This window comes from Pterocles gutturalis, unplaced genomic scaffold (genome assembly GCF_000699245.1).
Source record: "Pterocles gutturalis isolate BGI_N339 unplaced genomic scaffold, ASM69924v1 scaffold31634, whole genome shotgun sequence".
Taxonomy (NCBI): Eukaryota; Metazoa; Chordata; class Aves; order Pterocliformes; family Pteroclidae; genus Pterocles; species Pterocles gutturalis.
This window is the reverse complement of record NW_010134222.1, coordinates 16261-41647: the sequence shown is the minus strand read 5'-3', so window position 1 is coordinate 41647 and position 25387 is coordinate 16261. Positions and strand designations below refer to the sequence as shown.

Here is a 25387-nt window from a genome sequence, read left to right as displayed (position 1 = left end):
TGGTCTAACTGCTGCACAGGGTAACTCCTGCTTCTCGTACCAGAGCCTGGTCATCATCACTGTTACAAGTTAACATGGAAGCCACCTTCACATGCATACATAAATAAAACTGTCAAAACACAGGCTTCCACATGCGTTATCACCCTCCTTTCCTTTGTGAGTTTAAGGTAAAACAACCTAATCTGGCAAGTTGAAAGCTCTTTCCTCACCACAAACATTTCCCCTCCCATGCACGTTTTGACATTCTCAGAGTGAGAGGTTGTCAATTGTTCTCACACAGACTTTCTCATCCTTGATAACCTTCCCCTTTTTACTGAGAGGCAGGACTGTTTCCTTCCTTGGGATCCTGCTCATTCTCCAGTGATAATGGCCACTTCTGTCCAGACCCATTCCCAAGTAAAGAGCCTGGACCTACAGGTGGATATTTTAAAGGATGTTCTTGCACTGCAGTTATCAAACAAGGCACTGTGCTAGTACCTCAGAAATAAAGCAGTAGTGTGGGGGTTTGCTGTCTTTGGTGGGTTCAGCTTGAAAACCTTTGGAGGTTGTCATTTTCTGGGCCCCAAGAAGATGTGGTGTGGGCAGCTCTTCACCCAGAACATCTGACTGGCTTGCAAAAAATCCCAGCTACAGCTCACAAGGACTAAGAGCTTTCCTTGCTTCCCAAAGCAACAGTCCATTCATTTTTACTAAATTCAGAAACTGATCAGGCAAATAGAGACCAACAAGACAAAAGTTTTAAAATGGCAGGCTGAAACTGTAAAGCTAGGATGTACTGTTACCACTTAGTGGAGTAGTTTAATAATAATTTAGTATAAAGATGATGAGACTTTCTGCTTTTTCACACAGAGCTTGTCTGAAGTGAGGAAAACTGGTCAAATGGTCTCTACTTGCAATAGCAAAACACGAGCTTTTCAGAACAACCACATTATCTAATGGCAACCTAAACAGACCAATATTCCCCTTGAACTGATGAATTTCAGAGACATTTAACATTTTAGATGCAGCAAGAGGACCTGCTTACCCGGAGGTCTCTCTCCTTCTCACATCCCGATGTCTTCTACATTTGCAGGGGCACCGTAGCAGGATTCTTCCAAAATGCAAGGAGATAGGCTGTCCAACAAAGGCTCTGACTTTGAAATCACTGTTCCTTCCCCCTACACAAGGTAATGCCAAACTGAATGGCTGAGGACTAGCCACAAAGGTGAAATATATTTTTCTGGGAACACTGTTGTTCCTAATGGCTATTTCATTTTTGATACTGGCTTGCAGTGAGAATAGCATATTTGATGTAGCTGAAAAAGATCCTCTTAGGTTGCCTTTTACTTTGTAATGGGGCATTAGAGTTTGGAGCATGGGGTAGATTAATATGTGCTCAGCATACATATTTCAGATATTTCTCCAATGCCCCATTTACTTGTTATAGTTTTTTCACAGCTGATGATTGTTCCATTTAGAACAAAATTTCTCAAGATGAGAAGCTCAAAAATATGAACATATTTAGCAATAGTCTTCCAAAACACTGTTCTTGCATCTGCCAGCAACTAGGTACAAGTCAAGTTGCTGTGAAAGCCCTAATGATGATGTTAAAACAGTCAGTTGCCAGATCCTATTGAAGGGATACATTTAACTTCCCTTGTTCAACAAGACAGTTCAAAGCTGTTCTTCTGGAAGAGGAGGTAGAACCACAGGCAGTTTGTGAGCCTTTCAGATAAGATAGGGGCACTCAGCTGACATCCATTTGTTAGCCCAAGCCAACATCAGCAAGCTTTGAGTGCTGCCGAGGATTACATAAAGCATTAATTTTATAAATACATTGTTGATAAACAGGAAGAATTATGGAGTGAGTCTGTTGTATGACACCATTGCTGGAACATCAAAACATTGGGGCACTGTAGCCCTGCTGCATTGTGCCAGCCCTGATAGGCAAGATAGTTTTTTTTTACATCCTCAAGCATGTTGTAAAGCCATCTAATTTAATTTCTTATTTAGGTTCCACCACAGCATTGTAAAGCTGTGGTTAACACAGAATTATTACAGGTGAATAGTAATCACATGGTTTGCTATTTCTAGCTACATTTAAGCTTCACAGTTCACATTTATGTTTTAGCAGCATTTGGATGTCTGTTTTAAAAGAGATTTTAGGTTATACACTCCTTAGCTGTGAAACTGTTCTCCATTGATTTATCAATTAACATTTTTCTAGTCAGAAGACAAGATAACCACAAAAATGGGAAACGCAATGCAATCTAGTATTTACTACACAGTCAAAGTCAAGATGTCTGCTACACAGGAACATTCAATGTTCACCATTTGCTTGCTTGACATCAGTTGGGGTATTAAGGATGGCAAACCACGCACAGAGAGTTGGTTATTAGCAGAGATTTTTGTCAACTTAAAAAAGATTAAAGATTTTAAGCAAATTAAAGTAATTAGATTCTCAGTGTGGGATGAAGGCATACACACTTTGCTAGTCTAGAACAAACTAGGGGAGTTAATGGGAAACAAATATGCTTTCTGCTACCTCGAGAAAAGGATACCTCTTCTGCAACATTCAGCCTCAAAGGATGCTGACATTTAGCTGGAGGAAGGGGTGGGGGAAGCTGAAGGATAACTGGGGGCCAAGGAGATGTGAAATGTAAAATCCATATAAATTACCCAAGTTAGCTTACAGATACAGAAAACAAAGCAATAAACATTATCTGCTTTTTGAAGCAGAACGCTGTTAAATTACTTGTCATGAGAAATTAACTAGTTATTCACAGAATAAGATTTTTTTACTGTTGTCCCCTTACTTGTGCTTCTCTGCCCTGATGTCTCTCACCGATGAGAACCTGGTCACAGATAGGGAAACTCAGGAGCCATAGTTCAGGATTTGCAAGTACGGATTTGCCCCAAGATAACCACATACATAATTCCTCCTGAAGCCAAGAAAGTATCAATAATTGGGCTGTTTCCCAGCAGAGACTTAGAGCACTTTATTCAACTGTTCTGAAATTCAAAACTACTTCCTCTAACAGGGGATGTGCTAAATACTGAAAAGTGGTAGACAGTTCTCCAGCAAGGCAGACAGGCAAAGGTAGAGATGGGTAGATACATCTCATCTTCATTGTAATTTCACCACATTCCAAAAAATCACCTCAGTCTACCATGGGTCAACTTGTGGCCAGCCTCTGATGTCAAGGACAAGCAAATACTGTGCTATTTTGAATGACTTTTATCTCAAGGTCTTGTTTGGTTGGTTCGTTTTGACTGGATTCTCAGCTAGGGAGACCCTCATAATCTGACAGTTTTCTGTTAAGAACTCTACCTCAGCCTTTGCTGACCAACATCCCACTAAGCCCCTCCAGGAAAATGGACTTCCACAGAAACTGCTGTACTGTGGCCCCAGCCTGGTAGATCCTTTTTTTTTTAGGGATCTCTACTATTTTTTTTTATTTGCAGATGAATCTCAGGTTATCTCAAGATGTGGGGAATAAAACCAATTCCCAAGCTCTACCTTCCTCACTTCACTCCCTCACGTTGCTTGAGTCAGTACCTCCCTCTTCCTCTTGCCCCTTAATCTATGCACTTGTCATAGGCAGCTCAAATCCTTTCCACTGTTACTCTATTCTCTTCCCTATTTTTCTCTTGACTCCACTCTCCATATCTCCCAGTTTCAATATTCTCTTACTCTGCACAAGTCCTACTCAAGCACATCATTTGCCCCCCCCCCAATACTAGCCCTACAGCCCTCTTGCTTCCACTGCTCCAGACTTACAGTTCTTCCAGCTATGCAGCTTCTCCTCTTGCAAGGGAAGTGTCTACCGGGACATGCCTAGATCACATCTTACTTCCAAGCCCTGTCCCATGCTCCTTCTCTGCTTTTCCAAGCAGACCACCACAACTGGTGATGTTCCCAACGCTGCATGGAAATTAATCTTCTTACCGAAATAAAACCGATTTCTTTAAGTAGGAAGGCTGCTACAGGTTTGTAGCAAAACACTGGGATTGTTCTGGTAGCCTAAAGATGCCCAGTGAATCTCTCTGACATGTGCGATAGGGGTACAACTACTCCACCCTTTTCATTTGCACTGCATTGCACAATCAGAACCATGGTTATTCCTGACACTCTTTTTGGTGACTGAAAGGGCCTATATCCTGTCTCTTGGGGCTCAGTGGTGGCAAATGGTGCATTTATCTGGCTTGAGACATCTTCAGTTATCTGTGTTTGGAAGTCCTTTAGAAAAAAGAATGTGCCTTAATGACTGCCAAGCAGAAAGTCATCTTGGTGTCTACTGTATGCCTGAAATGCACAAGTTGACCTGCCACAAATGCAACAGCTGCAAAGTTATTTGCTTTGATTCTGAGCAGCATTTCAAGCACAGGAAGTAAGGCACTCCTACTAAATAAGCTGAGAATGTTCATCAGCTCTCTAATAGCAAACCACTGCCACTCGAAAAGCCAATCTTTCATTCTTTACACAGAATGGTTAGAAAATCTAAATTATTTACACACAACTACTCTTCTAAAAAACGATGTTGAGTATCTCTTATTGACATACATCAACATGCCACACTTTCATTGAATTTCACATGAAGAGAGTATTTCAGATACAAAGTCTTTGTGTGGATAATGATCCAATGCATCTGTGTAGAAGCTACTCAGAAGAACTATGAAATCCATTTAGTAAGGCCACACAACTTATTAAGTCCAGTATATTGAATAAAATAATTTTATTTGTATTTACTTTTTTTTAAACAAAGTTTATGGAATCTAAAAGTAGATGATAAAAGGTAACATTTAACTGAGACTTAATATGGGAGATTTTCTACCCAAAAATATGTCAAGCATTAAGATCAAAGAACTCCAAGGTTCTGTGCTATACTGTATGATAAGTAAACATATTTTGAAAATACTTTCCCATTATATATTTTGACACAGTATGCACAAATTTAAAAAAATAAAATAAAAATGAAGTTCAAATGCCTCAAGGGATTTCTTAGAAGTAAAGCCATTTGAAGAGCCATTTACAGTCTGTAGTGACAAACTTCTGTATAATCAAAATATTTCCTTTTTCCACAATGCAGAATAACCTGCTGAAGGCAACTTCCTATTGAAGTGATGCCAGCAACACAGATCTGATTGTATGACTCCAGCACTTAAAAGAGCACATTGGTTATACATGGCTTTTAACCTTGGGCTACAATTACGCTACCAGAACTGAATGCAAGTCTAAATCAGTCATGTAGAGAGGTGTGTGTCATCTGAACACTGTTAAGAGTCCTTGTTTTCCAGATCTGATGAAGGTGGTGAAGGCGCTCAGAGGTTCTTGTGCTTACATTCAGGGCGGGATGCACTTTGCAAATACCAGATTCTCCAATTAATGACAAACCACAGATCCCAAAGTACGCGTGTAAAGCATCTGAAAGAAGGACAGAAGGGGAAAAAGAAAATTATGTCAGGCCATAACAGCCAAGGGTTCTCAGATTCCAACACCTCTGAATAACTACAGCCCAGGAAAACAATCAGGTGCTACATTTTAAACTTGAGTTTTGACAGAAAAGATCAATTTCCGCCCAAAGCCACCAACATGAACTGATAGTCTGCACTCTCTAGAGTGTAGTTTTGTTTTTTAACAATTCTTTACCACTACTTTATTTCTTCTGAGTGCTCAGGCCAAACAGCAAAAGAATTTGAGGAGCCGGAAATAACTTCTCTCCACAAAGCATACGCTTTTTCCCAAACATGAAAGAATTTTTTTGTCTGATTACTTAATGAACAGCAAAATTAGTGCCAATATCTGCCAAACAGCAGGATTTACAAGTATGAAAGAAGCTATTACTTTACCTAGCTTCCCCCCTTTCTGAGAGAATACCCTAAAAATAGGAATTCATGAGGTGGCTTGATAAGCCGTAACAGATGACTGCCACCAAAAAGGCATGCTCTTATTCCCCTGTCCCATGCTGCCTACCGCAGACCAGCACTAGAGCTTGCTGAACACCCCCCACGACGTAAAGCAATTGAAAAAACATGGAAGAAAATTAACCCAAGCAAGACACAGTGACAGCTTTCTGACATTTTAGTGACTTAAACTGGTTTGCGGAAGGTAGGAAAAAGGACATGCAGCTGTGCTTGGAGAAGCTGGGAGGAAGAAAAGTGAGCCCGTCTCCTCTGGGCAGCAGCAGGACATTAGATTGGACTATCTGCCCACAAAATCACAGGCTAAAGATGGAAACAGGATGTGAACTTAACGTGCCCCTTACAAATTCTCAACACTTCGTAATCTTTTGGATGTGTCAGAAAAATCATATCTGACTAAAATGATATTACAATAAGGTATCTGGATAGAGAGACTCTGAAAGAAGGTTTCTGCTTATCACCGTTAACATGCAGGCAAAAGCAGGCTCAGCAGATACAGCCCCTACTGACCTTGCAGAAAGTATGTCAGGCAAAGAGACTTCAAGAAATACAGTATATTAACCCTCACGGACAGCTGCATTCATATGCACTAAAAACCATATACAAACCTTATTACCTGTATATGACTATTCTGTGGGTTTAACCACAAAGTTCAACGGATGTGCAAATCCATGATAACTTAATACTGAAGTTAGTTCTAGCCAAAACATATCAGCAGCCTGTGTACTCCTGTTTCAAGCTAGGAAATGCACCAAGTTTTTAAAGGTCAAAAAACAGGTACAAACATTTTGTTTCAAAAGTAATTCCCAAACACAGAATGCAGCATGCAACCTCACAATCGCTTGGCTGCTGTCTTAAAAACATCACAAAGTAAGGTGTATTTATACTTCTATGAGAGTAAATCTCACTTTAGTGTTTTATATGTATTAATTGTGCACACTCATTTTCACCCTCTCACTCTTTGATGTTAAATCTTTTGATCTTTCTTTTGCAACACCTGCAATTCACATGTGCTTCCAATTCTTTTATACTGCATATAATTTAAAGATAACGCGCGAGATGCGTCCGCATTGTGGCACAACCTCCTGGAGCATGCAGCAGTACATCTAGTAATCGAAAAGAAAGCTTATTTAAAACTAGTAATGATTTATGCACAAGTCTGAAAAAACCCTAAATGGCTTAGGAATGTGTTCTAGTGAAGTGATGTGGGTTAACGCTCGGTAGGCAGCTAAACACCACATAGCGGCTCATTCACTTCCCCCTCTCCATCCCCAGTGGGAGAAGAGGAAAGGAAGAGCAAAAGCGAGAAAACTCATAAGTGGAGATAATGACAGTTTATAGGGAGAGCAAAAGCCACCAGTGCAAGCAAAGCAAAATGAGGAATTCATTCACTACATCCCATTGGCAGGCAGGTGTTTAGCCACTTCCTGGAAAGCAGGGCTTTATCACACATAATGGTCTGTTGGGAAGACAAACACTAACTCCAGATGTCTTCCCCACTGCCTCCCCTTCCTCCTTCTTCCCCCAGCTTTTATTGCTGAGCACAATGCCAAGTGGTATGGGGTACCCCTGTGGACAGTGGGGTCAGCTGTCCCAGCTGTGCCCCATCCCAACTTCTTGCTCACCCCCATTCTGCTTGCTAGCAGGGCAGTGTGAGAAGCAGAAAAGGCCTTAACACATGTAAGGACTGCTCCACAACAGCTAAAACATCAGTCAGTTATCAATGCTGTTTTGGTCATGAACACCATATGGGCTACTAGGAAGAAAATTAACTCCTTTAAAACACACTAATGTGGTTTAATGGTTGTAGTATTAACACAAGGTAGCAGATCAAACTGCTTAACATGAAAGACTTGAAAAAAAAATATATCAGTCAGTTGTAAACAAAGAACAGAACAATACAGTAGGTGTTCAGTTCTGTTTTGAAGTGTGAATCTCCTTATTAAGCCTCTGTCCACGCCCGCTTTATATACTACTACTACTACAATGATATTCAGAAGATGTTTCACATAAAAGCATCTCCTATATTTGACAACGTGTAGATCACTATAAACAAAACAAGTCATGTCTTCATTCACTTTGTTATGCTCATGTTTTCAGAAGTTTAGTAGCATTTAAGAGTGTTTTGACTTTTTAGATTTATTTTTGTCCTGGGTTAAGCTGAGACAGAGTTAACTTTCTTCATAATAGCTAGCAAGAAGCTGTGTTTTGGATTTGTGCTCAGAAGAAAGCTGATAAGAAGTGATGTTTACAAGGCTGCCAAGGTCTTCCAGCTTCTCTGGCTGTCTGCAAACAGGAGAAGCTGGGAGGGAGCACAGCCCCAGTTACTAGCCTCAGATTTGATCTTGGGTTCAGAACTGAGACCCAAAGTGGCCAATAATCTATTCCATAACATACATGTCATGCCCAGCATACAGGTGAGGACCCTCCAGAAGATCAGCCCTTTTGTTCCAGGTCCCTTTTTGCTTCAGATCATCTCGCTCCAGGTGGTCGCTCTCCCAAGGCCTTCCCCCCTGGTCAGCTCTCGGTCTGGGCCACTCGGACTGTTCTGTCTGTTCTGTGAGTGCAGTTTCGGGACTCTCCCTCCTCCGGGATCATCAGCCGGGAACAGGCTGAGCCTTGGTCATTGGGTGGGGGGGCAGTATCACTGTGTATCACTTATTTGTCTATTTGTATATACTATTATTTTCAATATTATTGTAGTTTAGTTATTAAATTCTTCTTATCTGAACCCACGAGTCCTTTTTTCCCTTTACCCCTTTAATCATTCCCCCATCCTTGTGGTGTGAATTGAGTGAACAGGTATGTGGGTTAGCCCCCAGCCAAGGGCAAATCCATCACAATTTTCAAAGGCAAGAAAGTTTTCTAAGCTCACTGCTCAATATATACAATGGTCTAAACACTATTTTAAATCAAGAAAAAGTGTTAAATAATGCTGCTCGACTCCAAAACCAACAATGTATTGATAACTGTTAGCATTGGAACATCAGGACCACAAAACTGTATTTCCCTGAATCACCAGTTCAGAAAAGCTACTTGCAACTTTGGATGGCCATATAATATATAGATCATTACAAGCAGTTCACTGTTTTCTGCAATTTGTTCCAGTTTTCTTCTTAAAAACATTATTGCACAGCAAAGACAGGTTGACTATCCAAATTTAAACAGCTTATATAAATTAGGAGCTACAGAAGTTCAATTTCTGAATCTATCTTAGAAAGCACCTTTGAAAAAATGGCATATTCTTACTTTGCAAACTTCCCCTGGAAGTCAGTGATACTGGCTGATCTAAACAATGCAGAGTAAAAACAGCTAAGCCCTCGGGAATCTTAAGCTGTTTTTCAGGGCAGTGGGGAGAGCACACCTATCACAAGCACTGTGTTTTCAGTGTGGATCCAGCTCAAAAACTTCTCAACTGTTGTTCAAAATGAAATGATCAAAGGATGAAATATCAGGACACAGACTCTGAACAGACTCCTCGTTTATTATGACTGAATTTTTATCTTATTTGGTCTGTTTACAGACTGTTTATCCTTCCTGTATACATTGCCACCTGGCAACTCTACTGGCACACGGGTTTTTTTTCACAAGTTTGCAATACCTTTGCTGAATTCTAGCATCTTTTGAAATTATTTCAAATCAAAAGATTTCAGCATCTTCTAAAATTTTTCATGACTTCAAATTATCCACTTCCAAAGGATAATTAACTTTCAGATATACTACATATAATTGCTGTGTGTAACTACAATGTATAAATCATATGTAACTATGTAAGCTTTGACTGTTTTTAAGTACATCAATGACTTCTGAACAAGCTTAAATTATTCCTTTAAGGAAACAAATGTTCTGAAATGTTTTACTCAGGCCATTTAGAAAGATACCCACTGCACAATATCCCCTTAAACTACAACAGCTAAACACATACAGAAAAGCTTGTCCAGCTCTAAACAGACAGTGGTACTCTTTCAGTGACAGTCTGAACTTATGCTGTGGCTGAACAAGCGAAAACTATAATCCCCATCTTTCCATTTAAATTATGGAAATCTTATTACATTTCAAGGTTTTTTTCCATTTTTTGAAGAAGACAAAGGAAAAAAACTTCCTTTACAGCTCTCAGGTGTGTCACTGCTGGAATGTGTTTCTAGCTTAGAACATACACACCATAATTTTGAAAAGTAAATTTACCTGGATGGCTATCTGGCCACTTGGCAAATCCACCAACAAGGCGATCTTGAGTTGACAGGATGTAATTTCGGTTTTTCTCAAAATTTGTATACTGGAATATGTTCAAGAGCTAAAAAAAAAATTAGACCATTACAGTTATATATTAAATCATAGTATATTTTTAATACTAAAATATAATGCCTATTTATGAGAAAAGCAGGTAAACCTCCACATCCTGTGTGTGCAAGATGAAAGACCTTTATAGTGATCTGTGCATATTCATGCACTTATGCCAAATATGTAACTCTTCCAAGCAAAGAAAAGATATGATGCTTAAAGAAATCAATACAAGTCAGTAACTATCCTGTGGCTGTTCTGTACACTACCTTCAATGTTGCTCCCACCCAAAACGAATAGCAGGTGTCTACAGGTTTGTTGGGTCGTCCATGGTAGCCATTCTGTTGTCTCATTATACACCACCTTCTTATTCTGTCCAGTTCTTTTTCTGAAAAAACTTCCTCCAGTTTACCCATCAAACACAGCGATGCAATACCACAAAATGTAGAGCCACCTGTGAAGAGAGTTGTTTTTGCAATGTTTTGATACCCAGATTTTCACTGAAGCATGTATGATCTCAGCCAGAACTTTAACTATGGTAGTTAACAATTAAAATTAATGGATTTTTAAAAGTACGAAAATGTTAATAAGTCTAAAACCCAAATAAAAACACTTTAGTTCAGCATGTATGTCAAAGGAGAAAAAAAACCCCACTCAATCTTGCACAAATAAACCTGAATTCATTTTCTTAAACCTGGATTGCCGCTCAATGCTGCACAATTACACAGCAGTCCAGAAATAAGTCAATTGCAATGCAAAAGAAAACATTTCTTCATACATAACTTAAAAAAGAAAGCTATTAGGATGCCAGCAATCAGACTGAGGCAGATATGCCAAAGGCAGTCTCAGACACGATCCCCCGGAGAATATGAACAGGCAGAAGCGTCTGATCAGCAGAAAGCCAAAAAAAAGAAAAAAAAAAAAAGGGGGGGGAGGGGAACCCCCAAAAGTTAATACTACGAAATGACTGCTGGATTCTCATGGTTGTAATAAACACAAATTACATTTATAATGATTTTTTTATTGTCAAGAAAACAAGTAAAATTTGGACTTAGAAGAGAAACTCATGTACTTTGTGTGTGTATCATGGCCATCACTTTTTAAAGCCCATCAAAACCCAATTCTTAGTCTTGATATGTGTCCCGGGTCCAGCTGGGATAGGGTTAATTCTTCACAGAAGCTGGGAGGTGGGCATAGCCAAAGGGTATGATGCTGACATCATGCCCAGGATATAAGGGGAAGCTAGCCTGGAGAGGGGTCTCTTTCGTGAAGCTCCTGGTGGTGAGGATTTCATTGTATCAGTGTTTCCATTGTATTCTATATCTTGTCTCATTGTTATATTCTCCTTTCTTTTGTTTTCCTTGTGTGGTATTACTAAAAATCTGTCGTTATCTCAACTCACAAGGTTCCACTTTTTTCTTATCCTTCCCCATCTTACTGCGAGGGGAGGGGGGGGAGGTTGCGACCACTGGCAGTGGCCTTGACCCAAGATAATATGAAAAAAATTATAGCCTGGCAAAGGTCGTAAACAAGCTGTTGACAAAAGACTTGCGGCCCAAAGTTCCTTACGCTATTCTGGTGCTAGAAGACCCCAGGACCTCTAAGGTTATTTTCATTCTGATGCAGAAATGCAGCAGGAGAAGGAACCTGAAGTAATGCTATCTGTTAGCACTATCATTCTATTGTAATTTAGTTAACTAATTCTGTAAATATGTAACCATATTAAGTTTTTCAACTTTATCCATCCTGCAGGAAGAAAACAGATGGAATACTACCAAAGCTCAACACTAAGGAAAAAGCTAGCAAACACTTGACAGATTTAGCATCAGTCACATAAAGTCAACAGGTCCTCTGTCACGAGCAGACGACTACTTCATGGCGTGGAAAAACATTTTCCTTAAAAATATCAGTCCCCGGGAATCCTTATCTTCACAACTACCAACTGTTTACAAAAATTAACTGCTGCTTCAAGATTTGAGCCCCTAATGGATGCTGTAATCTATCAGAGGAAATGTTTCTAGGCTTTACTAATAGCTGCTGAAATTGGAGATTATCAGGTGCATTAAACAAAACCTCTTGGTGATAAATCTATAGAGTAGCAATGGTACATATGGAAAAAGTTTGCTTTGTCAGCAGAAGAGGAGAACTACTGTCAACACCTTTCAACAAAACATTCAGGAGGTAAGATTAATGGAGTTGATATATTAAGAGGCCATCTGGTCTGATATTAAACTGGAACTAAGGGAAGAAGATAGATGATGTTCTGAGGCATGTTTTGGATTTGCTCCTTCTCATCCCACTTCCTTAAGATCAGAAAAGAAGGAAAGGCACGACATACACTGAACTTCTTACAGCATTTTCAATCACAGTCTTAAAGAAAAGCATAGAACATTTTAATATTCTTACCATGAGATTCCAGTCCACCTCCTTGCGCCAGGCCGTTATCATAAGACTGAAGAAAAAACCCACAAACCACTTACTTTAGAACCAAATCACTTTCACAGACCTTGCAATTTCTTCGTTTACTAGGAAAATTATCATCAGACCATAACCACCATTTAACCTGATTAAATTCTGAACCTATGCCTCAAAGAGCTCTTGGCACAAAACAGATAACAAATCAGCCTTGTTTCAATGCAGGCAGCTTTTATGACTTCCAGGGAGTTCATTTTAGTTGTGACCTATGTTATGAAGTCTGAAAATGGGTCTTTGCCAAAAAGGGAAAGCATGTGATGCAGATAACCACTAACCAAAAAAAAAAAACAAACCCAAAACTTTGTCTTCATAAAAAAAATTGATATATAATTCCAAACAAAATTAAATAGATAAATTAAATCTGTCTTTAACCCAAAATCTGGTTAACACACAAAAAGGCAAAATGCAAGGTACTACCATGTGTACAATACTCAAGTACAAGAAATGCCTTGGTAAGGAGCAAGAACATTAGACTTTAAAAACAATGAAGCTCGGGGGTGGGGCAAACCAGAGTCAACAACTTAATAAAGCATAGTAATGGATTAAACTTAACCTGCCCTGCAAAATATTACTGTTGGAAAACATCTTAACAATGCTGAAAGATCACTTTGTTAAGTGAAAGAAAAAAGAGAAACTCGAGTCTGATGAACAAAGCACCAAGAATATTACAGTACACGTCTGTTATGAGCAATCTAGGAGCAAGTGATGGAGCAGGTGATACTGCACATGTAGGAGTAACAATCTTTCTTCCCTAAAAATTCATTACATCATTTTGCATTATAAGAAACAAGACATCAAAGTTATTAATAAAATGGAAAATGTTTCTTTCACAGGAGTTCACAGAATGCTTAATAAATTATCACTGGACAAACAACAAACTTCAGAAGGAAAAAAATGATTCAACCTTTTATGTTTAACTTTCAAAGGTAAATTACACAGGTCCTACTCTTTTTATATTAACTGCTCAATTAATGATTGGTTCAATATCAGATCGGACAGTTAGAAAGCAGTTTTAACTTCTTTTCCCCTGCCCCAGTGCTGACTATGAATTGGTCATGTTCTCTCCAAAACATTTAACAATGGCTAGTAGATATAGGACACCTTGACAGACCATTAATGACTCCCGTAGTCCTAACCAAAGAACAGCTACAGGAGCTAGCATGTCTTTAGGAATCACCTATGGATTATTTTGTAGTTCCGTTTTTAAAGCTGACATTGGGAAGAAAAAAGGAAACAGACGCAGACACAGAGGTTACATTTGAACTATTTCTCAGTTTTTGAGTTGCTGCTGCAAGTTGAATCAATGAAAAGGAGTAACATCTGATACATACACTTCAAGCTGCAGCTTGGTTCAAATCAGTCAATTTTAAGTCATTCCTATGAACACCTGAATGCTAAAACACAGTGTAAACTCTTTGCACTGACTTTTGAGAATGCAATCCAAATGTGCTACCACACTCCACAGGCCTACTAACTGGTAAGCAAAGGCAAGCTGATTATCAAAGCTATGATGGCAAAGCTAATTAACTCTACAAACAGTAATTGTAAGAGGAGGTGGTTTGCTTTACGTATGACAAAGTAATCAGCTCTGGAGAAAAGCTGTTACGTGTGCATCCCAGACACTGTATACTGTGTTGGGCTGTACAATTAGCGTGAAATTTTAATAGACAATAGTTGACCTTTGGCTTACTGGTGCCTAGTTATTTACACACAGCAGCTGCTCTTTGGGGACTTGGGTGCATTAAAGAACTAGTGAAATATTTTTGTTTCTTTGTCCTTTTTGAAAAGGCCCAAGAAGTTACATGCAAAAGAGGCTCCAGGTTACTGCAACATGAAAGCTGCATAATTAAAGACTATCCTCAGGGAATCCGTACATCCAGTTGGGTACAATCTTCCCTTCACACTTTAAAAGTTTCACAACCAGCTTACTTGTATCAACAGACTCATATACCTGCATTTCAAGAGGACTCTACTATACTGAAAGAAGCAGATGCTATACTTAAAACTTCTTGCAATATCTCTACCTAAAAACCAAACTTGCAGTAAACCAAGCAACGTTGCAAAAGGCAGAACCTGACTATACTACTGACAGTAAAACTGATCCAGAGTTATTTTTGTGATCAGTATTGTATAAACACTTCCTAGACAAGTGGCAACAGAAGGCCATTTAGTCTGTATGAAGATTCAATTTTTTTTAACGTAGCTACTTTTCCAAATAAAGCAACAATGTTGTTTCATGTTCCAATCTTCTGCTGTTCTTAACACGACTGACTACACCAACCCCCTCCCTAATTCAGCTGTATTGAATTATATCTGCCACAGTTCTGATACTGCATCACTAAAGAGAATAAATTCCAAAGAATAAGCTAAAACAATCCAGGAGTTTATTAAAGATTACCGTTTTTAACCAGTCATGTTACTCTCCATCCAAGTTAGTTGCACTTCACATGTATGTCAATCTGAATAACTGAAAAAAAGCTTAACTATCACTTGCTTCAGTTATGTGCAAATGATGAGATATGATAGTAAAACAAAACCACACTTTTCTGTCACAGCAGTTTACTACTGAGCAACACAATCTGTTTTATTTTATAATTAATGGATGCACTACAATGAGGAAACATTGTAGCAGAACACAAATAAGCATTTGCAAGGAAGTCTGTAACATTATTATTAATAGTTAACCCAAGGAGTAACAAATGAAATAAACTCAAACAGAATTTCCTTTAAATTGTAACACATATAGGTTAATTTTTAGCACTATCTGCAGAATCTTAACAGCAGAAATCAAGCTCATGTTCTTGGATATCACATTTCACATTCATTGCATTTGTTTAAGAAATAGACTTTAAGAAATACTTGGTTCATATGATAGGTAATTGAATTGGACTACATCTCAAGAAGCCATGGAAAGAGATGAATGAGAGGAAGGAACAACCACCACTGTGAAATTATTTTCACACAGGACTACTTATCTGAGCATTTGAGACGTCTTCAAACACATCTTCAACTCTACGAGATGACCAAGCAGGATGCAAAAATTTTGTATATTTGTCTAGAAGCACCAGACACCTTGCAGCCAAGTTAGTGCACTGAAATAGTGGTCTGACAAGCAGTGCACACCCAGAAAGCCCAGACAAAACTAGAGTACACGTGCATACCAACTCTGTAAAGCATCCACATTAAACCAACACTTTAAAAAAAGATGTCCTACTGCCTATAGTGTATACTCAATCTACCAACTCACAGTGAACCTGGACAGAAAGAGAGTATTTCTTGTTACACATTAGCACATCCTAAGGAGACTGCTGCCTACGGAACACTGCTTACAGGATCTTTTTGAGCTACTCTCTCAGCTAGCTGGGAAAAGACCTAGTCTTTGTGATAGGCCATAGTGCCTTCTGTGGCCAGACTCCGGTTTTACTTCACTGGTCAACTGCAGTATTACTAAGGGCCCTTCCAAGAGGTCTTGTTCTGTTCAAGCTTCAATAATTTTTTTTTTTTTACAGTGGTGTCAATTTACCCAGTAGGAACATAATTGGAATTTGGAGGTACGAGGATTAATGATAAGGCTCTAGAAGCAACCTACACATTTGGTTCAAGATCACCGTATAAAGTAGACCTCCAGTGCTATTTCAAAGCTCCAAACTTTCAGAATATCTCCACTTGCCTGGTCTACCAATGGCCTCACATGATACTCTCTAGTTCTTGTCCTAGAAAGAAATAATTGTTCCCTGATCACTTCACCATTTCAGTGCTACTTTTTACATACCTCTGTCACACTCCACTTAATCATCTCACTTCCACAATGAAGAGTCCTAGTATATTAAATGCTCCTTTTATACAAGCTGGTTCATACCTCTGACAATTCAACTCAACTTTCTTTGTACTCTTCCTAGTTCCACCATATCCTTTTGGATGATCAAAACTGCAGTCAACTGTACTAAATGCTAACTAACAGTTGATGTGATTTATAGAGCAACATGATAAGGATCTTGCTCTTTGGTTTTGTTCTCCATTCTTTCTCAATATTTGATTCTCCTATTGTATATCTCTGCTAAGCTATCTGATTAAAGGCTAATCTCAGTAAATCACAAAGGTCCAGAAAGGATCAGGGAAGGAAGAACCCTCCTGACCTTACTAGTGAAAAGCGAGCACCCTGACTGCTCCCTCAAGACTGTCAAAAGAGAACAGATAAATCGCTGTCCCTGGCCGAAAGGAGCCAGCAAGGATCTCCTCACCCTGGTAACCCATGCTAACTAAAGTGGGCTACTAGCTACAGGGGTTCAGGGGCTCTTATGGGATGCAGGGGAAGAAAATTCTGGGATTGTGTAAAACTTGTTATGGGGTGTTTTCTGGGGATTGCAGGGCTGTGCACAACTTATTATGTAATGGCTAGAGAAAGGACCAATGGTGAGAAAGGGAAAGATCAAAGCAGACTGGGGAGGAACAAGCAAGAGAAACAGAGGGGAAAAGGGGATAAAAGGTGCTAGTAGAGCATAAACAGACTGCTGCTGGTCCATATGCTTGTATGACTGAGCCCTGCCCTTGATCACCACAGCTGGTCCAAGACTTAATAAATCCTATTTTTAACTATCTTCTGTGGATGTGTGCTATCTATTCAAAGTGTGTGTGCATGTGAATGCTTGCACATTTTAGACCCAAATAGCTGGTGGGTAAAACAGGTGGTGTGAGTACCAGCAACTGGAGTGGGGCTATGAATCTCACAGGCTTGTAGGCTGACCTGCCAGCAGTCGGGGAGACAAGGGCTCTAGGGGACAGCTGTTGGATGGACTATTGGCACCAAGCACAGCATCAAGGCTTCCTCTGTTTTTCCACTTCACCACCCCCCAGTGAGTAGGCTGGAGCTGGGGAAGAAGTTGGGAGGGGATGCAGCCAGAACAGCTGAACCCAACTGGCCGAAGGGATATTCCATATGTTGTAACCTCATGCTCAACAATAAAACTGGGATAGCAGAAGAGGAAGGGGTGGGGAGGAGGGAGGTGTCTTCCAAAGTGGCTGACGCTTGGAGACTAGCAGGGCATTAGTCTGCCTGTGGGAAGTGATGAATGACTGATTGCCTTTGCATCACTTGGTTTTTTTCCTCTTTTCTGAACTTAGCTAACTGTCTTTATCTCAATCCATGAGTTTTCTTGCTTTTGCTCCTCCTATTCTCTCCTCTGTCCTGCTGAGGGGTACTGGGGGGGAGCAAGCAGAGTAGAAACATATTAAAAGGCATTAAAAAGCAATGTAGGTGTAATAGTATGACGTTTTGCTCATATTCTCAATTCCAGCATGCATGGTAATGTAATAAATGCATAATGTATGAATTAGATGATTTAAAATTTTTTGAAAAAGAACATATGAAGAAAAGTACATTCCTAACCAGTCTATGGCAGTGTGCTAGAAAGCTTCTTGTGATGTACAGTAAGAAATGCTTATGCGTCTAACCACCTCCTTAAAAAATAAAAACCAATTTGTTCTGAAGGAGGAGATTAAGTCTTTTTTAGACTTGTTTCTCACTTAAATTTTACAACCTCACTGCTGGCAGAAAGTACTAGAACTTATGGGTTTACAACAGAAGTTGTACCTCATCATAAATTTGTCTCTCATTTGTGTGGACTGGAAGAGTTTAGTATGTATGCTTACTCACACTGAGGAAACTGTAGTTTTCAAGCTTACTGAGATTCTTTGAAAATCATTAATTTTAAACTTGGAAAATGAAACTCAATTAAACTAATGAAAATATAATGAAAAAAACTTCAAAACACAGAAAAAGATGTGTATATACTAATATTTTCCTTCATTCCAAATATCTAATAAATAAATAATGAAGTGCATGACTGGAAACACTTATTAAGCTTGAACTGATGTCAGTAATCAGTTCTTCCTTTGATTCTGTATATAATTTAAAAAGCAGGACTACAGCTCATTGAAATGTGAGGATTTTGTCAATGCAGTGCTTTATTTATGCAGTTTTTCTAAGTTAAAGGAACACCAGGCCCCAGCTTTCAGAAACTTGCTATCAATTTTAGACTGAGTTTTAAAAAAAAAATAAAAAATCAGATTTGCAGTGAACATACACACCAAATAAATTTATCTTGCTAGTACACATACGACAACAAAAATACACATGCAAAAAACAATGTCCTTTTTAATTTTCAACTCATTAAAGTAGGAACAGAAAACAAAGAAATTACCATTGTAGATGGAGAGATTTTTAGTCATAGTTAAGAAATAAAGCTAGTAACTTTAAAATGTAGTAAGAAATAACACTCACCATACTTCTTCTAATGTAGTCTATCGCTTTTTTCATATCCATGCCTGACCAGTTATCAAGCATGTAGCAGATGCAGGAAGCGCAGTACACAAACCTCATATCATTCTCACTTCCTTCTAGCACTGCACAGAAACTGCAAGAAATGTTTCTGTCATTATACACCGCACAGCCTGTTATATCAGAACATACAAAAAGCAGTTTAAGGATTCTGCAATTTTTAAAAAAAAATTAGTTCTATTCACAGTATTCACATAAATACAACACAAAGCTATGCTAGATTTTCTTCTTAGAAGATATAATTCTAACTAAGCCAAACAAAATGAACTATTAACACTTAGGGGCCTGGGTGACTATTTCCAGGAATGTAATGACACTGGTCCTTATTTACTTGAAAACATTAATGCTTACATTATTTCCCCTAACACTGGTGTGTGAGTTACCATTTCAACATTTACTGCTTTGGGCAGAATCGTTTGCCTTCCTAGAAATCTTAATAACTCACACAGCTTTCTCTCCGGACTGCAACTTCAGGATCAGTTTCCCCTGTATGTATAAATGTAATTGTTATTACTACCATTTCTAATACAAATGGTGAAAGTACTTTCTGTTCTGTGACTGATTACCCACCTAAGTATTTCCTAACAGGAGGAAAAGATAATATAGATACTTTCATTAAAATCATGTTTCCTATGTTTCATTCCACATCTGGGTTTTCTGTTAACCTTTCAGAGAGTTGTAGAATATAAATTATCTTTTACCTTCCATCCTCCAGCTGGAGAGCCCTCAGTCCTGCTAGTATGGCATCTTTATTTACTCGACTTAAATCATCTCCAAGAATAACCAGACATGACAGACCTGTGTAAGTCATTGCTATGTGCCCACTATCATAGGGGTGAGATATACCTGGACCCTAGAAAAAAAGGGGAAAAATTAAAAATACTGAAACATTGTAAGACTTTATGTTGCATTCAAGCATTCATTTAAAAAAAAAAAAAAATCAAGACGTAAACAAAGTTGTTCTCCCTTCACTCATTATGGCTAAAGTGAAGGCATCCCACTCAACTTTTTTAATCAAACTATGCTACTGCATAGCTCTGCTACCCTTGTAAACAGTTGGTCAGCAGGCTGCTTTGGAAAAAAGCTTTGCCAAAAGTCGTATTTATGCAAGAGTGAAGCAAAAATATGGGATATGCTCAACTATACCTAAGTTTATCCTGATACACCATTTGGCATTAGCTTCCTGGCATCTGGGTAAGCACTGTTAAACAGCCAGACGTCCGGCGGTCCTTTCCACAAAGACTACAATCAAATGATCTACAAGTAGAAAGCAGTGTGAGGGGTGAGGGATTACTAGTAATCTCTCTGCCAACTGAAACAACACCAAATCACCTTCTCATCTCTATTCTAAAACAATTATCAGAGTTTAAACATAGTATTTACATAGCAAATAATGTCAACTGAGGAGCTAAAATAAGAGTCAAAAGCTGACTAGTCACACGACACAAACCACAACAACGGGCAGGGGATTGACACAGCTGTGCTAAAATTATTATTTTTTCTTCTGATACTTTACAGGCACATCCTGGACTGTACCCCTTAATCAAAACAGAAACCACATGTAACAAGATTACTTGGGATAGTTCAATTTCAAGCAACTGGAAGACAACTACTTTAAACAGGATAAAAGCTATTTCAATACTGAGCAGTAGAGACAAGCAAGTTTTTAAATCACATTTTACTAGCATTATTGCCTAGTCAGCTGCCATTTTAATTTTTCAATTAATCCTAAAAACACATACACAGACCAAATTAAATAGGATTATGTTATGCATAATTGGTATCCTTCCAGCAAGTCACACTTATTTCCAAAGCCAACAAGCTTTGCTTCTAATAAGAATGTGGGGGAAAAATACTTAGTACCCACTAGGCAGCAAGAGACTGTTCTTACACTAGGGAATCAAACATGGTTGGGAAAGGGAGGCAAAAAACAAGGTGAAAGTGGCTGCCACAGCACTGAAACAGCTCTAGCTATGCAACAGAGAGAGGGAACAAGGAACTGAGTGGTGAGAGCTGCACCTCCTCTCCCTCATTTCCAGTCCTGGACTGTCTGTTGAGAAGAGAGCAAAAATCCCAACAGCTTCCACTCCGACCACTGAGTTGGCAGTGTCCCCATCCTCGTCTCCTGCCCCTAAATCCCCCAGCCACTCACTGTCAGTGGTAGAGGCTGGCAGGGACCTCTGGAGGTCATCTGGTCCAACCCTCCTGCTCAAGAGGGTTACCTAGAGATGAGTGCCCAGGACCATGTCCAGATGGCTCTTGAGTATCTCCAAGGATGGAGACTCCATCACCCCCCTGGGCAACCTGCATCAGTGCTCTGATACCCTCAGAGTGAGAAAAATGTTTTGCGATGCTCAGAGGGAACATCCTGCATTCCAGCGTGTGCCCATCGCCTCCGATCCTGTCACTGTGCAGCACTGAAAAGAGGCTGGCTCTGTCCTCTTTGCCCCCTCCCTGCAGGTATTCACATCCACAGATGAGATCCCCCTGAGCCTTCTCTTCTCCAGGCTGAACAGTCCCAGCTCTCTCAGCCTTTCCCTGTAGGAGAGGTGCACCAATCCCAGACAGACTTCCCCATGGGGGACCCTACAGATGGAGGACAGCTGTGCCCTCAAACAGCCTAGAAAAAGCTACTGCAGTCATGAAAAATGTTTTTCTAACTCGAGTGGATGACAGGCTCTAATCCCAGAAGGAACAACTTGGCCTATCACACCAATTTTAGGCATTTAAAAATTAACAGAACCAAAACCCTCCCTTTCAGAATACCTTCCCCCTTGAAAATTTTATTATAAGCAGCTAAACCCTTCTGATGCATCAACTCATTTACATTTCAAATGTAAAATTCTGTTCCAAAAATCCAGACATATCGGGTGATACAAATTTGCCTTGACACAGAGGAGTATCCAGTCTGATGTAACTGAACAGTTTATTTTTAAGCAAAGCAGTCTCTATTCTAAAAAGCCAAACTTGAACCAGTTCTTGCCCTAAAAGGATTCTTAATGTCCCAGCTCTCCCAGCTAAAGACTCTCACATATTTGGCCAAACGAAATACACGACACACACTAGCTGATAAAAAACATCTGGAAAGCTTCATTGATATTAGGACCAACTGCTTACAAAATGTCCTAGCAGTTCCCACCAGCAACTATGAAGAAAATTACGTTTCCAAACACTTGTATTATTGAAGTTAAACTGGAATGAGAGGAACACTTCATTTCCCCCCACTTGGAATAACCTAGAGCAGGGGAAGCGCAGAAGTTGCCTCTGCTCGTTTCACACAAATACACTGAAAATGTTGGACACCACTGTTTGCACACTAATGCATTTGTCCTTCAATATCAAACAAATATTTAGGTATAAGTAATGCAGAAAAGATTGTTAGGTTACATGATTTTGAAACGTCATTATGTGGGGAATGAGGAAAACGGTCTCAGCATTCAGGAAAAGCTGCTTGTAGGTCACACCACTAATAGTTTTCTCTTTTCATGGGACTATCAGGTGGCAAGTAACTAAATTCTTTATATGAAAAGTTGCTATACTGCTAGACATCTTGACACATAACTACTGAAAAAGCCAGTGGAAGTGACAGAGGGTCCAATGTGCTGGTATGCAGCCAAGGTATTGAGAACATTCAGTTTAGGGCCAAGAATCCCAACAAGTATGGTCTATATTTCAATAAAATTAAATTAAACACAGAAGGATCAGAATCAAATATGAGATCATACAGGAATTACTACAAGGCATACTCACAGCAGCCCACACGATGTTACATATGTGTAATTACTGTAGGATTTTGAAAGCTTTTGAGAGTCAAACAGATATTCATTCACCAAATGTGGTTCAAAAAAACCCAAATAAAACAGATATACTTATTCACAAGAAGAATAATAGATGAAAAATATATTCTGTACACTATCCATAACTGTTCAAATTTCAAGTGTACTAGAAATCACTTCATCCTCTAGGGTCCATGTAATTATTTCAAGCTCATTGTGATACTACTTATCAAATCTTATGTTGTACCAATACACACTAATATATACTTTGCACTCTAATGCAACGGAACACCTGAGCCCAAGTTACAGGATGTCGCTGAGGGGACAATAATCAGAATAACTGGACATTTCAGACAAAAAAAAAAAAACCACCACCCAAGAAAACAATATTTTTTTGTATAAAATTGAGGATTCATAAAATTTGTAGAAACTGGCCCTGTGACAATTTGATATCACAAATCAGGACGGGAGTGGCTTCTCCAAATGCACAACATTAAAGCACTGAGCATCATCTCAAAAGTTTCATGACATAATTGCTAATATCTCTAGAAGTTGCATGGCTAGGAGGAAGCGTTGCTAGACCGCCTCTTCTATGAAGGACAACATCCTTCAGATATTGTGTAGAAATTTGTCTGAAATTTATCAAAGACACCACAGTCAAAGAAGCTGATTTTTAATTGGCATCTTCAGGCTAGGTAAAAAGAAATTCCTTTTAAAGTTCTGTATTATGAACAAAGCCTACTTTTAGTGAAATATAACTATTTCTGCCTCACAGACATTGCAGACTAAAGCAACAGCCAGCAACTAAGCAAACTGTCGGCCTAGGCACAAAAAGCTACTGCCACCACCACCTCTGACTGTGAGCTTCATGGGCCAAGGACACAGAGATACACAGAACAAAGTTATCTTAAGAATGGCAGAAGTTAGATCTCAAAAATTAGGAACGAGGCGGCTGTTAAACTGTGGATGGATTCTTAAACACAGACTAAACAACCAGAAGAAATATACTTAATCCAGTAAGATTACATTTACATGCAAGTAGTAACACAAGAGGCGTGGGTCTGGAGGGCAGAATAGCCAGTGCAGCAGTACCGGTGCCCACACTATGTGCATTCCACAGTTGGTGGCTCCTGTAGTCTGGCTCCATGGACAATAACCCACTTGTGAAGAAGTCCATTTGGAATGCATCTTCTGGTTCAGTTTCATTTAAAAGGAACTCAGTTTGCATGTGTTGCTTTTTTGGAGCAAGCACATTGAGCTGCTCTTATAAAGCACTCTCTACTGATCTGAACTAATACACTGGTGCAGACATACTCTGAGAAGACAACAATGGGGATATGGCCAGGTCCTGTTCTCACTACACTTCACTTTTTGTGGTAATTACAGTTTGTAGGTCACACAGTAAGCAGATTAACTTGGATCTCAGCAACAGAGTAAAACAGTCCTGCTCGATGGGAGTTACTATCATGGTCTCCATAATCTGAGCCTTCCTTAAAAGAATTAACACTTAAAGATGCAAGGTGAGGAGAAGCTTTCAAACATTTAAATCTGGTTCGCTGACATAAGGTTCCTTACCACACTACCCAGAACAGCTATTTAAACATAACTCATGGACACCAACAACTCCCTCTGACCACTGCAGAGAGGGCCAAGAAACTCCCTTTGCTGAAAAACATGGGCAAGATCTCTCCAAACACTAATAAATAATGCTACTAAACATACTTCTATGCAGGCAGAATCCCACTTTCAAAAAACTGTCTTCTCACACCTTGCATCAGTGTTACAAACATGCATTGTTTCAGCCTTCAGAAAACACAATGTTGTGTCAGGAACACAAAACAGATCTTTTTTTTCCCTGAGTGAAAGCATATGTTATTTATCACAATCTTACGTAAATCTCCAGTCACTGTCTTTCAACCTAGCTCCTGAAACTGATTCATAACACTTTTAAGAGATTGAAAACACCCAGACTCATCTCAAACTAGTGAGATTCCTCACCCTTAATTAAAAGCCTAGTTCAAACTCCAGTAACACCAAACCAGAGAGACTGCAGAACCTGGAGCCATTTCAGAAAATAATTGTTACCTAATTTTAAATTATTCATGTTTAAATGCAGTGACAGAATTAGCACTCTTAGCCTTCACTTACAGTTAAGACTGTTAAGGCATCCTAAGGCAGTGTGTGGTGAGTTGGTTAAACGGATACAGTTTTGCTTCACTTTTGCTCAAGTCCCAAAAAGCTGCATAGACACTACCATCAAACACTGAAAGGGAAACAGCTGAAAAAGCCAAAACCAAATGATCTATCCTGATAACATTTAGTAAAGTTGGAAATTCTAATATATCCCCTGCTTTTTTCTATTATTTTGAAGGGTCCCTAGCAACAGAAGGGATTTGGCAACCTCCAGTACGGCACTTTCTCAGAGTTCAAGAATGAAATCCCTGTAGTGGAATGTAATAAATAGTAACTGTCAATGTAAATCCAAAAACCTCACAGGCTTTTTAAAAAATTATTTTTTAAGACATAGATTTAATAGAACATTTTTAAATTATGAATAAAGAAAGATGACAAGACCTTAAACATAATTCAAAGTCATTGCAGTAGATTTCAAAGTCTT

The 25387-nt window shown here is 39.1% G+C and overlaps 1 protein-coding gene across 1 annotated transcript in view; it reads right to left on the bottom strand.

Moving 5' to 3' along the window:
- Positions 1–4700: 4700 nt before the first annotated feature.
- Positions 4701–25387, bottom strand: part of PGGT1B (protein geranylgeranyltransferase type I, beta subunit) — a gene marked incomplete at its 5' end in the record, with an annotated part of 33110 nt that continues 12423 nt past the window's right edge. The window contains 6 exons of the mRNA XM_010081518.1: positions 4701–5404; positions 10087–10195; positions 10452–10636; positions 12589–12634; positions 18938–19070; positions 19696–19847. Of these exons, the coding sequence (XP_010079820.1) occupies positions 5220–5404; positions 10087–10195; positions 10452–10636; positions 12589–12634; positions 18938–19070; positions 19696–19847 (810 nt within the window). The remainder of the gene's footprint in view (positions 5405–10086; positions 10196–10451; positions 10637–12588; positions 12635–18937; positions 19071–19695; positions 19848–25387) is intronic.